Here is a 17,500-nt window from a genome sequence, read left to right on the forward strand (position 1 = left end):
CCCCCTCTCATTCCCCCTGCTCCTAACGTTAACATGGTAACTACCAGCAGTGGGCGGAGAGATTAGTTCTTCTACTGGAGATAAAAACACTCTCTCTGTCTATCTCTCTCTCTGTCTATCTCTATCTCTCTCTGTCTATCTCTCTCTCTCTCTCTCTCTCTCTCTCTCTCTCTCTCTCTCTCTCTCTCTCTCTCTCTCTCTCTCTCTCTCTCTCTCTCTCTCTCTCTCTCTGTCTATCTCTCTCTATCTCTCTCTCTGTCTATCTCTCTCTGTCTCTCTCTCTCTCTCTCTCTGTCTCTATCTCTCTCTCTCTCTCTCTCTCTCTCTCTCTCTCTCTCTCTCTCTCTCTCTGTCTCTATCTCTGTCTCTATGCCTCAACAGAAAGTTAAAAGAGTTCCAAAGAGTCGTGGAGGAAAAAGGAGGAGGAAGGCGGGGCCGGCCAGGAAGAGAATCCGGAAACGCCTGATGAAACTGCAGAAGGAGGAGATGAGCGAGGAGAGCAGCGAGGACGAGGCCATGGTGATCGAGTACATGGACAGTGATGAAGAGGAGAAGAAGAAAAAGGAGGAGGAAGTGCAGATCAGAGAGGAGGAGGAGAAGGAGGAAGAGTACATCTTCCCGCCCATGGAGGAGTGGATTCCAGTCGAAGAAGCGCAAAGTAACAGCTCCCTGAGCTTTCGACCGGCAGAGTTACCTTCCTCTGCCGTTGCCGACAATCCCGTACGTGTGCGCTCGACCATCGTGGGCCAATACGGACGCTCAGTAATCATCGGGCCGCGTCCCAGACAGCTGCAATGGGAGGGTCACCACGGCAACAGCACCATGATGATGGTGACGCCGAGCCAGCTCCAAACACACCTGCAACGCCAGGCGAAAAACTCCGGCAGCCAGCACGCCAGCCCCCGAGGGAAGATCCAGATCGACAAAAATAACCCGCTGGGTCGAGTGATGGACAAAAGGCTGAGCTACAAGCTGCAGGCTGCGGTGACGCCGTGGATCGGACACCTGCTGATCCCAGCGGAGGAGAAGAAGAAACGCAAAGTGACGGCGGCCGACGCCCTGAGGGAGCGAAGGGAGAAGCGCGAGCCTCTCTCCACTCCGTTCTTCCTGCTCCTTCTGCAGAGCGAGAACGTGGACGCCTTGGGCTGCAAGGAGATGATAGAGCAGCGCAGGAAGAAGGTGGTGACCATGGGGCCGCGGCCGCGGCCGTCGTTAGCGTCCACTGGCGGGAGGAAGACTGTTGCAGGAATACTGTATGAGAGGAAACCCATGAAGGTGGAGCAGCAGGAGCTGGACCTGCAGGTTAGGGTTTTTGCTTGTTTTATGCTGGTTCATGTTTCCATGTGTGTGTGTGTGTGTGTGTGTATTTCTCTGTGTGTGTGTGTGTGTGTGTGTGTGTATTTCTGTGTGTGTGTGTCTCTATGTGTGAGTGTGTGTGTGTGTGTGTGTGTGTGTGTGTGTATAGGTATTATGACTGATTAAAAGCGGGGACAAAGAAAGGACCGTTTGACCAACAGGTGAAAGACCTGCTGAGACAGTTTGTGTGTGTGGGGGGGGGACTGTATGTGTGGGTGACATTGTCTCTGTTTTTATAACGTTGAAGCGCTTTGTGTTGCATGACTATTGTATGAAAATTGCTGTACTAATAAAGTTTGATTTGTTTGATTGCAGCACAAACTGATCCTGAATCAGCTGCAGGCGCTGCAGCAGCAGCAACAACAGAGAGCTAAACAGAAACAACTGCTGCTCCAACAGCATGCACGACAGCAGCAACTCATGCTGCGACAGCAACACGCGCTCCCCTCTCAGAACCACCCCGGCTTTCTTCTTCAGATGAATCCTGGGATGTCGTTTCGTCAACCTGTCTTCATTCCTGTCACGCAACCTTGCGCTCCCCCCATCCAGTTCATGTCTCCCTCTGCCCTGAACACAGCTGCATGCAGACCTCCACCTGTGACGGTCGTCACATCTCCGTATCCTGCACATCCTGCGTCTCACCGACTGGGTGTCCCTTCTTCTGTCACTGTGGTCCCAGTGCACCTGAATGCCACATCCACTTCCCCTGTCTCTTTCCGCCAACAAGCTGTACCTTTGACTCAAAACCCTGTCTCTGCTTTGGCCCCTTACCTTGCCCAGCAGCACGTTTCTATTGCTTCTACACTGCCCAGTCAGCACGTTGCTCCCTCCGAATCCACTGCCTCCGTCACCTGCCCCAGTCCGTCTAGCTCCATGTCTAGTTCATCCAAACGGGGGAGGAAAAAGGTGGCAGAGGATCAAGTGGCTGTTAGCAGCAGTCAGAGTGGGGAGGATATGAGCGGGGCAAGCGACGGTGTGGATGGGGCAAAGGACAGTGCGATTAAAGATGGAAGGAGGATTCGGAAGCCGAGCCAGAAGGCCAAAGCTCTGCAAGAAGCCATCGTAGCCAGGGTAACTGCCTTTGTTTTTTAAAATTCTTGTCATGAGATGATTCAATGGTAAGTAGTCCAACAGTTTAATCACATTAAATGCAGGCATATAAAGCCCAGTCCAGACCAAAGATTCAGGACGAGATGAGTGTAAACTTTCAAGCTGCCATTTACACCAACAAGACGAGACGGTATATCATCTGCATAGAAACCACTCTCTGTACTTCTGTTCTATCTTCAGGCTTTTTTGTAGCTGGATATGATTTGTAGCTTCTTAAAATATGAATTAGTATAGTCATAGGGTTTTTAGTAGTGATGAAAGTTGGTATTGTAATATCCCTAATTCATTAATTATTAATATGATGTAATCGGTCTGACTGACTGACTGACTGACTTTGGTTCCTTTCAGGCTGAAGCCAACAAGAAAGCTGCTTCATCTCCGCGAAAGAAAGCTCAGATCCAGAACACAAACTCTCCTCCGACAGACATACCTGTTCCCTCCCAAACAGACATACCTGTTCCCTCCCAAACAGACATACCTGTTCCCTCCCAAACAGACATACCTGTTCCCTCCCAAACAGTCCAAACAGTCATACCTGTTTCTTCAAAAATAGTCGTCCCTGTTCCTTCAAAAACAGTCATACCTGTGAACTCGTCCCGGTTGCCCCTGAATGCCACAGCAGCCTGCTCTGATAGGAGTGTGTCCTCAACCCATAACCTCAGTTTAGCACCGCCTGCTTCCTCCACATTAAGCCTACTTCCTTCTTCCCCTAAAGATCATGACTACACCTTTATTAATCTAGGCCCTACCCCGAGTCAACGTGGCTCAAAGTCAATTCAACCGAGCACTGACTCCGGCTCCAGCGAGCCTCTCCAGAGGGTGGAGGAGCAGCCGTGCGTGATAAGCAGTCAAGATGACCAATGTGAGAGTGAGACAGCTGCGGGTGGGAACCAGAAAGGAAAGAGAACCCGGAAACCGACTCAGAGGGTCAAAGATCTTCAGGAAGCCACTCAGGCGAAGGTAAGAAGGGTGTTTCTGTCCCAGCCAGGTGTTTTTAACACGTGATGTAATGAAGGTAAACAGTGAACAGTAGGGTTGGGTAACGAAACCCTGTGTCAATGTGTTGATAATAATAATAACTTGGACTTATATAGCGGCTTTCATGGTACCCAAGGTCGCTTAACAAAAAGGGGGGGGGGGGGGGGTTAGGGGTCAAAGGACTTAGTGAAAAGAAATGTTTTGAAGTGCTTTTTGAACATGGGCAGTGATGGGGCAGAGCGGACGTGGACTGGTAGACTGTTCCAGAGTGTGGGAGCATTGGTAGAGTAGGCCCTGTCCCCAACAGTCCGCAACCTGGTGCGAGGGGTGTCCAGCAGGGAACGTGACTGAGTGTAGGGGTGGAGGAGATCTGGGAGGTACAGGGAACGTGACTGAGTGTAGGGGTGGAGGAGATCTGGGAGGTATTGTGGTGAGAGTCCATGGAGAGATTTGTAGGTGAGCAGGAGGATCTGGTAGGTGATGCGTGACTTGACTGGCAACCAGTGGAGCTGTTGGAGGATGGGAGTGATATGCTGCCTTGGTGTGGCAGCAGAGTCCTGTACATACTGGAGTCTGCTAAGGGCCTTGGTGGACAGTCCAGACAGGACACCATTGCAGTAGTCAGGACGGGAGGTGATGAAGGCATGGATGAGTGTCTCAGTTACTGAATGTGTGAGTGAAGGTCGGAGTCTTGCGATGTTTCTGAGGTGGTAGAAGGCGGACTTAATGATGTTTTTGATGTGGGCCCGGAAGGAGAGAGTGGAGTCCAGGATGACGCCCAGATTGCGCACCTCAGTAGATGGGTAAATGTGTTGTCATTTGGTTCCTAAACGGTATCTACCGAACGTCAAGACAGATTTTGTTACCTCATTATTATAATGTAAAACAGACGCTGGCAGCTAACATGAAGTCTCTGACTCCACCCATTTTTCTTTTGTTTCCAGGTTGAAGCCAAGAAGAAGAAAGCTTCTACGCCTCCCCGGGAGAAGCGCCCTCGTAAGTCTCGCGCTAAAAAGAAAGTTATTGTGAAGAACGAGCCGGTGATTCAACCCCGCGGCTTCCATTTACTTCCCAGTCAGTCGATGTGGGTCATGACTCCCGGGGGTCTGGTCCAGCTGACAGAAGGCCCTCAGCCAGGCCTGCAGCTGGCGTTGCTACCAAACGCTCGCCTCCAAGCTCCACACGGGAATAGTTTGAATCATCCGGTCACGCCCGCTCTGCAATTCACTGCCGGCAGCCCGCAATTTACCACACCCCAACCCACCACTGCTGTATCTGTCCCCGTAAACCACCCCTTTATGAATCAGCCACACCTTCTTCCTGCCCGGCCCACCTCTGCCTTCAGGCCCCACCCCCCAGCCTTCATCCTGCAACCGGTCTCAAACCCCCGTCTCCCCCCGCCTCCCCCTAAACTCTTCCTGCCATATAAAGGCACAGTGACAGCGGACCCGACAGCGCCCCCTCCCCTCAGGCGGGAGGCACTGAAGTTCGACCCCTCCCTGATGTTCCTTGAGCCCCAGGACGCGGTGCAGGATTGGCTGAGCGGTCAGGGGGGCGTGGTGGTACCTGGATTGAGCGTGGCTCTTCCCTACCTGCCGCCCTTCGTCAGCAGTCTGAGCACGCTCAGTGCGCTGCTTCGGGCCAAGAAGTCTCTGACCAAATCATTCCTGAAGCTGCTGAGTCAGCGCTCCCAACCTCGACGCCCAAACAGACCTGGCAGCTGCACCGAGAGGACATCCAATCCGTCTCCAGACCTGCCGGACTCCACCTCTGACCTCCAACCAGCCGGGGACACTCCAGGTAACACACCCCACAGCTACGGCTACGACTGCAATTAACCATTATTTTCACGGTGGATTAATGTGTGGATTCTCTTCTTTTTCATATCAAAAGTATGTTGTAAAAGAAAAAACTAAACAGACAAATCAATCAGCTTTTACCAAAGAACCAAAAAAAGTATTCGTAGTAGTTCGAGAAGGAGCAGGCGGACACAATATATTATAATAGATACAGCATTCAATATCGTAGGTCATACAACAATTACACTTACAACAATACAACAACATACAACTGTACACTTACATTACATTTCCTATATTCAGATCACCTTTCTGTATTGGTAAAGTAGTATATATGTTATGGCTCTTTTTGATTTCAATGTTCAGTCCATAAAAGTACTAGCCTGGTTGACCCCTGATTGGTGTAAAGCCCGCCTCAATGGTTGTGATTGGTGTAGAGCCCGCCTCAACGGTTGTGATTGGTGTAGAGCCCGCCTCAACGGTTGTGATTGGTGCCTCGATTTGGAAACATTGTAAATGTGCTTGAATGGGCTCTTGGCCAGACTGACTTGCAGAGCAAATCTCAAATTTGCTGGAAGTCCGTCAGGGTTTACCCAGACTACAAAAGTACCTTTTTAAAGGAACAATTAGAACAGATAAAAATCATGATTATATATTTTAAGACATTGGTTTTAAACAAACGCTGTAAGGATGTAATGACAACAGTAACAAGGATTTTTTTGTACCCTTGCAGCGGCGTCCGTTAGCTCCGCCCCCCCGCAGGAGGGCGAGGAGGCAGTGGCGTCCGTTAGCTCCGCCCCCCCGCAGGAGGACGTGGAGGCAGCGGTGTCCGTTAGCTCCGCCCCCCAGGTGGACGAGATCGTGGCGGTGGCGCGGCGGCTGGTCGCCGAGCGGTTCTCCAGTAACCCCGCCTACCAGCTGCTGAAGGCCCGCTTCCTGTCCTGCTTCACTGTCCCCGCCCTCCTGGCCGCCGTGCAGCCAATCGGAGAGAAGACAGCAGGCAAGGAGGAGGAAGAGGAGGACGAGGTGGACGTGAAGACGCTCAAAGAGAGAGGAAGGCGGAGGAGAGCAGAGGCGAGTCCAGCATCAACCCTAAATTACTTCAACTAAAACTCAAATGATTCATTATTTTATTTTGCTTTTTTAACCTGCAGATCTAGTTTCAATTTATATTTTCTTGAAGGTTTTAGTTTTGATTTAGTTTCAGTTTACTCCAACAACCCTGAATCAGACTCTTCTGGTGTTCAGCACGGTTCAAACTTAAAGGTGCTGTAGGTAGGATTGTGAAGATCCAGGACTTAGCCCAAAATATTTGAACATCAACAACTTCTCAGTCCCTCCCCCCTTTCTGCTAAAGCCCAAAACGGTCTCCTAAGCCCCTCCCCCCACAAGGGAGAATGAATGTGTGTGGGTGAGCAGTGATTGACACGCAGTAAGGGCGTTTTCACACCTGTAGTTAGTTTGCTTTGGTCTGAATCAGTTGGTGAGTTAGTAAACTTGGAGCGATTTGCCCTCGGCCGGTTTGGTGTGGTTTGGTTTCACACCTGGAAAAATCCAAGCGTACCAAAATGCGTCATTACAAATCAGGCAAGAACGTCTAGCCCTCTCATTGGTCGGATATGTCTGGGGGTGGGAGCAAGAAAGTAAATACAGGAAGAAGGTCCTGTGTTCTGGTCTAGTGGTCAAACCAGCTCATTTCATTAAAATTATCAGACATTGTTTCGCAAAAGACGTGGCTACGTCTGCTCTGGTCACCGAGACTTGGCTCTGCTCTGCTGGTGTCTGTCTCCAACTTTAGCAGCAGCTGGTTTGACCACAGAGATACGAGTGACGGACGGGAAGCTTGACTACAGTCTGTTTCTGTGATAGGAACACTGCACGCTGCTACAGTTTGCTGCTCTGCTGCCTCACAGATTGCTGAACACACCTGACTACAGGAGACATCAGCTCAGATTGCTGAACACACCTGACTACAGGAGACATCAGCTCAGACTGGAGGACACACCTGACTACAGGAGACATCAGCTCAGACTGGAGGACACACCTGACTACAGGAGACATCAGCTCAGACTGGAGGACACACCTGACTACAGGAGACATCAGCTCAGATTGCTGAACACACCTGACTACAGGAGACATCAGCTCAGATTGCTGAACACACCTGACTACAGGAGACATCAGCTCAGACTGGAGGAGTACATATAGTTGGTGCGGTTCGAGTACGGATCACGTTCTCACCACAAACGAACCGCTCCAGAGTTTGACTGAAAGCGAGACCACCTCTTCAAGCAGGTCTCGGTACGCTTGTTTGCTCCGCTTTTGGTGCGCACCAGAGTTCGATCGCCGCGTTCTCACCTGCCCAAACGAACGCACCAGCGGGGCAAACAAACTCTAGTTCGATTCAACCGAACTAAAGGCTGTCGGTGTGAAAACGCCCTTAGACACCCCCCCCGGCCCTGATTGGTGCATCTGAACAGTTAGACACCCCCCCGGCCCTGATTGGTGCATCTGAACAGTTAGACACCCCCCCGGCCCTGATTGGTGCATCTGAACAGTTAGACACACCCCCCGGCCCTGATTGGTGCATCTGAACAGTTAGACACCCGCCCCAGGCTGTAGGTGGAGCCAGAGGAGCTGGATTTATTTTAATGACCTGCTTCCTGTAGTTCTACTAGAACATAGGGTCAGTTTCAGCAGATATGACAGAAAGGTAGTTTTAGAAGGCTTACCTACTGCACCTTTAAGGCCCACGGGCCGAATCCAGACCCTCACAAAGTCTAACCGGCCAGCAAATCAGTTTGGGTTCACGATAGATTTTGGCCTCTAGACGTTTTTACACATTACATTCGGCAGTTTTTCCGACTTTGAGACTCAGATCAGATAATTCAGATAATTCTCATATTCAGGCTGCAGATTTTAATCATTGATTTGCTAAACTCTGTGGTGGATAAGGAGCTGTTTTAGGGTTTCAGATCGACCAAACTGTAAGTGAGAAGACTGTATGAGACATGCAGTAATACAGTCACAAATATTTAATTTTAGGTAAAATAAAAGCATGTTAATAAACTCTACGGCTCTTAGAGAAGCTGAGTTTGACCCTCGGAGGACGAAAGATGCTCCGGCGCGTTCAAACGATGTTTGACGAAACTCCGACTCAAAAAACGATATTAAAACATTTCATTTCAGACAATTATTTAGTAATTTAATCATATATAACCTATAAGACTTTGGTAAAACAACTGGAAACAACTGGTACAACACGTCATAAGTAGATTTGAGGAATTTCAAAAAGCCAACATTTTTCTAAGTTTCAGCTTTATGGCCAGATGATCTCTTCACATGTTGCTCTGGGACAGATGTGGGTGAAACACACGGGAATCAGTTACATGCAAATACCCTAAAAAGGTACATTTAAGAAGATATGTGAAAATACCCTGAGACCTCAGAGGGTTAACTCTCCTAGTGAAGAGGGTTGGGTACCGAGGTAATAACACAGCCAGGGAGGCAGACAAAGACCAGGATGTAAACAGACCTGAGACGAGGCGAGACTAGGGTTGGGTACCTTTCGCATCTGAACCCATACCAGTACCGATACCGGTACCCAACGGTACTTTTTCGGTAGTTTCCCTCTGTAATTACAAAAAAAAAATATTTCAGTTGTAAAAATAATTCCAAACCTATTTATCTTATTTACTATTTTAGAACATTCTGTTATTTATTCAGAATATTTTACACTGACAGAAATTAAATAAAAATAAAAGCCCTCCCTCTCTCCTCCCAAACCATCCCTACAACTTATTCAGTTGAAAAATTGTTAATTTCTTACTCACTGTAGCTTTTATTCTTGTATTTGTATATTATTCTATTTTAGCCTGTCTTATTTTCATCGTGACCGTTTTTAATTGCTCTTTAATGTTTCACGTAAAGCACGTTGAGTTGCCTTGTTGCTGAAAGGTGCTGTAGAGATAAAGTTGCCTTGTTGCTGAAAGGTGCTGTAGAGATAAAGTTGCCTTGTTGCTGAAAGGTGCTGTAGAAATCAAGTTGCCTCCCCTTACAACCTCAGCCTGTCAGTCAGTCACCAGGGCATAGAAACCACCGTTGTGCCTGCTCGTCTCAGAGGAAGTGTAACGTCAACAGCACCGTGACCGCTTTCGCCTCGCCATTAATCATAATCATGCTTCCATAATCATTAATATCATTTCACAGCAAACGCTGACTGCGTGAAGTTTTGAAAAGCTGTAACCACACTTGATACCACTTTATCTGCATCTCCGTGACTCACTGGGACTTCAACAAAACTGCATCCTCTGGGTGTCGGACCTCTGCTCTCTGTCAACATGCAGAGAGGACAGATAAGCTTGCGTTTACTCTCAGGTACCGAAATTTGGCACCGTTTGATTTTACAAGAACCAATATACATACTAAAAAAGGAAAAAAAGAACTAACAAACAGGTAGAAAACATGAACTTAACAACAGGAGCAAGACCTGATCTACTGGACCTAATGATCTGGGTTCCTCTTAACTTCCTGCGTCTGAAACAGACGTTCTAGGCAGCAGAAGCATCGCTGCACAGGACGCTAGTTAACACTAACGTTACAGCTGGCAGCAGCTAACGTTAGCCTAGCGTCGGTAGTCCAAACACGGTTAAATGCAGACGTGTGTCCAACAGCCTGCAGCTAAAGACACAGAGGAGACCGTACGTTACTATTGAAATAAATAATTTTAATTTGACCATATGTCCGTAGCAATAAGCAAGCCGTTAATGTCGGACGGTTTTACAGGTATGACTTTAGCACTGGTAACGATACCCAGCCCTCATATTAACACAATGTCAACAGTATCAGGAAATAAAAAAGGGAAATTTGAGATAAAAATGTCTTTAAGGACATGAATAACTTCCGTGGTTTGAATAATTTCTGAAGTAGTTTCAGTCTTTGTTGGTTCATGTATGTATTTGACATTATTTCTTCTTTATTCTGCAGAGATCTTTGCTGCTGTGTGACGGGTCGGGAGCTTCAGCCAATCACTTCTCAGGAATCAACAACAGCACGCCGGACCAGACGGTCTCTGTCCAATGAGAGCTCAGATCTACACGGACTCTGTCCAATGAGAGCTCAGATCTACACAGACTCTGTCCAATGAGAGCTCAGATCTACACCTCGTTAAACATGTTGGAAGAGTTCAAACAACAGACAGTTGGTCTGAAAGAAATGTTTTCAGTTCTGTTCTGGTCACAGATCTCAAATCTGAGAGTAAGGCTGCATCTCCACTGCTACTTTCCCCCTCTCATTCCCCCTGCTCTGGCGTTTCCCCCTCTCATTCCCCTGCTCTGGTGTTCCCCCTCTCATTCCCCCTGCTCTGGCGTTTCCCCCTCTCATTCCCCCTGCTCTGGCGTTTCCCCCTCTCATTCCCCCTGCTCTGGCGTTTCCCCCTCTCATTCCCCCTGCTCTGGCGTTTCCCCCTCTCATTCCCCCTCTCATTCCCCCTGCTCTGGCGTTTCCCCCTCTCATTCCCCCTGCTCTGGCGTTTCCCCCTCTCATTCCCCCTGCTCTGGCGTTTGCCCCTCTCATTCCCCCTGCTCTGGTGTTTCCCCCTCTCATTCCCCCTGCTCTGGCGTTTCCCCCTCTCATTCCCCCTGCTCTGGCGTTTGCCCCTCTCATTCCCCCTGCTCTGGCGTTTCCCCCTCTCATTCCCCCTGCTCTGGCGTTTTCCCCTCTCATTCCCCCTGCTCTGGCGTTTCCCCCTCTCATTCCCCCTGCTCTGGCGTTTTCCCCTCTCATTCCCCCTGCTCTGGCGTTTCCCCCTCTCATTCCCCCTGCTCTGGCGTTTTCCCCTCTCATTCCCCCTGCTCTGGCGTTTCCCCCTCTCATTCCCCCTGCTCTGGCGTTTGCCCCTCTCATTCCCCCTGCTCTGGCGTTTCCCCCTCTCATTCCCCCTGCTCTGGCGTTTTCCCCTCTCATTCCCCCTGCTCTGGCGTTTTCCCCTCTCATTCCCCCTGCTCTGGCGTTTCCCCCTCTCATTCCCCCTGCTCTGGCGTTTCCCTCTCTCATTCCCCCTGCTCTGGCGTTTCCCCCTCTGGGCGTGTTAGTTTTAACAGATTAGTTCTTCTACTGGAGATAAAAACACTTGGTGCACAGATCACTTTTTAGCTCAAAACACTTAAAAACCAAAACGTAGCGCTGGAGACATGGTCTCAGATGTTCTGATGACCGAGATCCTAAATCAGCTGCTTGTTCTCAAATGTCTGAGTGTCCTTAAATGCACCAGCAGAGAGCAAAGAAAACCAGTGAAATAGATTGCGTAACAATTAGTAAATCAAGTTGTTTAAAGGAAGTTTGTGCAGGAAGGACAATGATGGGCAGCGATGTGAAGCAGAATGTTTGGAGCTCTGTGGTGCGTTCAGGAACCTCAGAAAAAGTGAAAACATGTCACTTTATTACATGGGTTGTTATCTTTGGTTGTGTCGTTTAGATTCAGCTTCTGTAAAGAAAATGTTCTGTAATTATTATAATTATGAGCAGATTATTTTGTAATAAAGAGAAAGTTTATGTGAAACTAGAATATTTGCTGTTTTATGAAGATGATATACTCAACTCCCGATCTGATTAAGATAAATTAAGATAAATTAAGATAATATAAGATGAGCCTTTATTGTGTCCTAGAGGAGAAATTCATTTTGGGCATTCGAGAGAAACAAAATGGTGACACATCACGCATAAACACACAGCCAACCTACATAGAACATAATCATACATTATGTCATCCAATGCTTCAATGAACATCTAATACCCCCCCCACCTTTCCTCACAATCACAGAAGAAGAGAACAACAACCCCCCCCCCCCCCTCCCCCCTCGTATTGAACTTCATTTGGATGATGAGTGCACATTTCCCCTAAACTCATTCTGTGGTCAATAACTTCTGTATTGCACAATACCCATTTGCATAATACCATATCAAATATAACATAGCATATACTGTATATATATATATATATATATATATATATATATATATATATATATATATATATATATATATATATATATTGCACCAGTACCCTGTCAGGCATTATGTAACCATAATGGTCAGTACCACACTTATTATTTAGTAGTATTAGTCACACATACATCACTGCAGCCAACACACACACACACACACATCTGTTATTATTCATTAATTTGAAAGCAGCACAAATGATTCTCTCAGGATGGTTTATAACAGACAAATGTGTGAAAATCTTCCTTTATTTCTATAAACATCAGATGTGTCTGTATTTTATCTTAAAGAACAAATCAAAATAACTCCATAAAGAAAGAAATGTCCTGAGATAAATGAACTAAGAAGACGTAGTGCCAGGAAATCTAAAGGAGATTAAAAAACTGCATCAACATTCACTTTTACATCCAGTTGGAAACCTGATAAGTTCTATCACAAATCTGTGTGTGTGTGTGTGTGTGTGTGTGTGAGAGTGTGTGTCTGTGTGTGTGAGAGTGTGTGTGTGTGAGAGTGTGTGTGAGAGTGTGTGTCTGTGTGTGTGTGTGTGTGTGTGTGTGTGAGAGTGTGTGTGTGTGTGTGTGTGAGAGTGTGTGTGTGTGAGAGTGTGTGTGAGAGTGTGTGTCTGTGTGTGTGTGTGTGTGTGTGTGTGTGTGAGAGTGTGTGTCTGTGTGTGTGTGTGTGTGTGTGTGTGTGTGAGAGTGTGTGTGAGAGTGTGTGTGTGTGTGTGTGAGAGTGTGTGTGTGTGTGTGTGTGAGAGTGTGTGTGAGAGTGTGTGTCTGTGTGTGTGTGTGTGTGTGTGTGTGTGTGTGTCTTCCATGTTTTTGGGGAACTCTTCACTTCCTGTTTGTTTCTATGAACTCTGCTCTCAGTCTGTTGTAACTTGTGACTTTCTTCTCTTCGTCGCTGGTTTCACTTCAGTTCATCGAGACTTCCAGGAATGACCATAATTACAAATCAGCGCTGTGACATCACTTCCTGTTTCAGCGTGCTGGTGCTTCCTCCTCTGACTTCCCCAAATCCTTCCCTTCTTCCCCTTTCTGTCACACACACACACCGACTATGGTTAACTGCTCCTCAGATCTCTGCAGGGTAAATCCAGACAGCTAGCTAGACTATCTGTCCAATCTGAGTTTTCTGTTGCACGACTAAAACTACTTTTGAACGTCCACATGTTCCACCAAAACAAGTTCCTTCCTGAGACTATTTAGCAGAGGCACCGTGGCTCCGTCCGGAGCTTAACCCCGCCCACGATGATTGTGATTGGTTTAAAGAAATGCCAATAAACCAGAGCAGGTTTTTCTCCCATCCAGGAATGCTGTGTGGACTAGACAGACCTTCCTCCACAGAGCTGTGGAGGAAGGTCTGGACATGAGAGACTACTGACTCTATATTTCGTATCTTTCATACCTTTCCAAACGGTCCAACTATTCATACTGCTTCAGCTGCTTTCTGATTCATACTTTATGAAAACAATCAAAATAATGAATACAGCTGATTGACATGTGCTACTTTAAACAACTCTTCCTACCACTTGGTTTGGTTTGGTTTCATCATTCAGTGCACTGCTAATAAACAATAACCCAAGGTAACATTAGGACTTCTACTTGCAAAAGACAAACAAACAAAAAACACAACATAAGATATACAAGAAACCAAACGGGACCCAAAACCTTCACGTTCCTCTGACACATGCCTCGGCTACTCAGCCTCCAGCAGTCACACTGCAGTCATACTGAGTATATACATATATATATATATATATATATATATAGATATATATATATATTTTACCATGGGCGTCAGTTTGGTTTGAAATGTGCTGGGTATAATGACCCATTCATTTTTTTCTTCTCTTTTGTGCAGGTCATGTTTTGAAAGACGCTGTCCTGTAGCTTACTAATGTAAATGAATAAAAATGTTTACAAAAATGTGATGATGTCCGACACTTTTTATGAAGAAGAAAGCCTTTAGTTTTCAAAAAGCATGAAACATATGACCCACTATGTTCTGCTTCATGTATCCGTGCACCATGTTGACGATGTGACATCAGACTCAGAGAGAGGAGCTGCACAGGATAAAAATACACACTTCTGGAGTACTTTTGGGACACTGAATAACTGGAAAGAGTAGCTTCTGGAGTTTCAATGCAAACACAATCCTCTTGAATGGAGAGCATGATTCCGACAGATCAGGGGAAGTTTTAATTCAACTCCAAAAATAAAAGCATTTCAAAACGGAATCTGACAATCCTTGAGAAAGACACACAGAAAGCAGAAGTCCCCGGCTCCTTGGAGATGTGTAAAAGTTGATCTGAAGTTAGAGACCAGTGAGCGGTGTTGAAGTGCGAGCAGGCGGCTGAGCCTACGCACCGTCCCGTGTAACGGTGCAGGCCTTCAGTCATATTGTGCAGCACCATATTTGTAGTTCTGCACCACAGAACGGCTGTGTGTGTGTGTGTGAGGGTGTGTGTGAGGGTGTGTGTGTGTGTGTGTGTGTGTGTGTGTGTGTGTGTGTGTGTGTGTGTGTGTGTGTGTGTGTGTGTGAGGGTGTGTGTGAGGGTGTGTGTGTGTGTGTGTGTGTGTGTGTGTGTGTGTGTGAGGGTGTGTGTGAGGGTGTGTGTGTGTGTGTGTGTGTGTGTGTGTGTGTGTGTGTGAGGGTGTGTGTGTGTGTGTGTGTGTGTGTGTGTGTGTGTGTGAGGGTGTGTGTGTGTGTGTGTGTGTGTGTGTGTGTGTGAGGGTGTGTGTGTGTGTGTGTGTGTGTGTGTGTGTGTGTGTGTGTGTGTGTGTGTGTGTGTGTGTGTGTGTGTGTGCCGGCCCTGTGGGGATAGTAGAGATTTTTGTAGATTTGTTAGCATCTGTCGCTCAAGAATTATATGTGTTATGAACTTTATTTTTTTTAACTAAATTGAGCTCGAGGTTTTCAAAAAAAGTGGTGGGTACAAAATGACTCGTGACGAAATCTGATAGGTACCCCCCCCCCACCGTCCCCACCGTCCCCACCGTCCCCACCGAAATCAACGCCTATGTAGATATGTATTATAGTACATTCTCTAGTTGTATTATAGTACATTCTCTAGTTGTATTATAGTACATTCTCTAGTTGTATTATAGTAAATTGTCTAGTTGTATTCTCTAGTTGTATTATAGTACATTCTCTAGTTGTATTATAGTACATTCTCTAGTTGTATTATAGTAAATTCTCTAGTTGTATTCTCTAGTTGTATTATAGTACATTCTCTAGTTGTATTATAATAAATTCTCTAGTTGTATTCTCTAGTTGTATTATATTACATTCTCTAGTTGTATTATAGTACATTCTCTAGTTGTATTATATTACATTCTCTAATTGTATTATAGTACATTCTCTAGTTGTATTATATTACATTCTCTAGTTGTATTATAGTACATTCTCTAGTTGTATTATAGTACATTCTCTAGTTGTATTCTCTAGTTGTATTATAGTACATTCTCTAGTTGTATTATAGTACATTCTCTAGTTGTATTATAGTACATTCTCTAGTTGTATTATAGTAAATTCTCTAGTTGTATTCTCTAGTTTTATTATAGTACATTCTCTAGTTGTATTATAGTACATTCTCTAGTTGTATTATAGTAAATTCTCTAGTTGTATTCTCTAGTTGTATTATAGTACATTCTCTAGTTGTATTATAGTACATTCTCTAGTTGTATTATAGTAAATTCTCTAGTTGTATTCTCTAGTTGTATTATATTACATTCTCTAGTTGTATTATATTCTCTAGTTGTATTATAGTACATTCTCTAGTTGTATTATAGTACATTCTCTATTATAGTACATTCTCTAGTTGTATTATAGTAAATTCTCTAGTTGTATTCTCTAGTTGTATTATATTACATTCTCTAGTTGTATTATAGTACATTCTCTAGTTGTATTATAGTACATTCTCTAGTTGTATTATAGTACATTCTCTAGTTGTATTATAGTAAATTCTCTAGTTGTATTCTCTAGTTGTATTATATTACATTCTCTAGTTGTATTATAGTACATTCTCTAGTTGTATTATAGTACATTCTCTAGTTGTATTATAGTAAATTCTCTAGTTGTATTCTCTAGTTGTATTATAGTACATTCTCTAGTTGTATTATAGTACATTCTCTAGTTGTATTATAGTAAATTCTCTAGTTGTATTCTCTAGTTGTATTATAGTACATTCTCTAGTTGTATTATAGTACATTCTCTAGTTGTATTATAGTAAATTCTCTAGTTGTATTCTCTAGTTGTATTATAGTACATTCTCTAGTTGTATTATAGTACATTCTCTAGTTGTATTATAGTAAATTCTCTAGTTGTATTCTCTAGTTGTATTATAGTACATTCTCTAGTTGTATTATAGTACATTCTCTAGTTGTATTATAGTACATTCTCTAGTTGTATTATAGTACATTCTCTAGTTGTATTATAGTACATTCTCTAGTTGTATTATATTACATTCTCTATTATAGTACATTCTCTAGTTGTATTATAGTAAATTCTCTAGTTGTATTCTCTAGTTGTATTATAGTACATTCTCTAGTTGTATTATAGTACATTCTCTAGTTGTATTATAGTACATTCTCTAGTTGTATTATAGTACATTCTCTAGTTGTATTATAGTAAATTCTCTAGTTGTATTCTCTAGTTGTATTATAGTACATTCTCTAGTTGTATTATAGTACATTCTCTAGTTGTATTATAGTAAATTCTCTAGTTGTATTCTCTAGTTGTATTATAGTACATTCTCTAGTTGTATTATAGTACATTCTCTAGTTGTATTATAGTACATTCTCTAGTTGTATTATAGTACATTCTCTAGTTGTATTATATTACATTCTCTATTATAGTACATTCTCTAGTTGTATTATAGTAAATTCTCTAGTTGTATTCTCTAGTTGTATTATAGTACATTCTCTAGTTGTATTATAGTACATTCTCTAGTTGTATTATAGTACATTCTCTAGTTGTATTATAGTACATTCTCTAGTTGTATTATATTACATTCTCTAGTTGTATTATAGTACATTCTCTAGTTGTATTATAGTAAATTCTCTAGTTGTATTCTCTAGTTGTATTATAGTACATTCTCTAGTTGTATTATAGTACATTCTCTAGTTGTATTATAGTACATTCTCTAGTTGTATTATAGTACATTCTCTAGTTGTATTATAGTAAATTCTCTAGTTGTATTCTCTAGTTGTATTATAGTACATTCTCTAGTTGTATTATAGTACATTCTCTAGTTG

General features: G+C 44.5%; 2 protein-coding genes across 9 annotated transcripts in view; one reads left to right on the forward strand and one right to left on the reverse strand.

Annotated features, from left to right (window-relative positions):
- The window catches only part of snapc4 (small nuclear RNA activating complex, polypeptide 4), a 27,500-nt gene extending 16,890 nt beyond the window's left edge, over positions 1–10,610 (forward strand). The window contains exons 18-26 of one of the 2 annotated variants that reach the window (XM_035999027.1): positions 382–1,302; positions 1,672–2,427; positions 2,815–2,989; positions 3,023–3,426; positions 4,389–5,244; positions 5,977–6,068; positions 6,099–6,317; positions 10,227–10,334; positions 10,400–10,610. In XM_035999027.1, coding sequence (XP_035854920.1) covers positions 382–1,302; positions 1,672–2,427; positions 2,815–2,989; positions 3,023–3,426; positions 4,389–5,244; positions 5,977–6,068; positions 6,099–6,317; positions 10,227–10,322 — 3,519 coding nt within the window. In that variant the 3' untranslated portion in view covers positions 10,323–10,334; positions 10,400–10,610. Of the gene's footprint in view, positions 1–381; positions 1,303–1,671; positions 2,428–2,814; positions 3,427–4,388; positions 5,245–5,976; positions 6,069–6,098; positions 6,318–10,226; positions 10,335–10,399 lie in introns of both variants that reach the window. The other variant, XM_035999026.1, reaches the window with a different exon arrangement.
- LOC116056993 (scavenger receptor cysteine-rich type 1 protein M160-like) overlaps positions 1–17,500 on the reverse strand; it is a 1,012,348-nt gene that overhangs the window by 395,048 nt on the left and 599,800 nt on the right. The gene's annotated exons all lie outside the window — the stretch shown is intronic.

This window comes from Sander lucioperca, chromosome 2 (genome assembly GCF_008315115.2).
Source record: "Sander lucioperca isolate FBNREF2018 chromosome 2, SLUC_FBN_1.2, whole genome shotgun sequence".
Taxonomy (NCBI): domain Eukaryota; kingdom Metazoa; phylum Chordata; class Actinopteri; order Perciformes; family Percidae; genus Sander; species Sander lucioperca.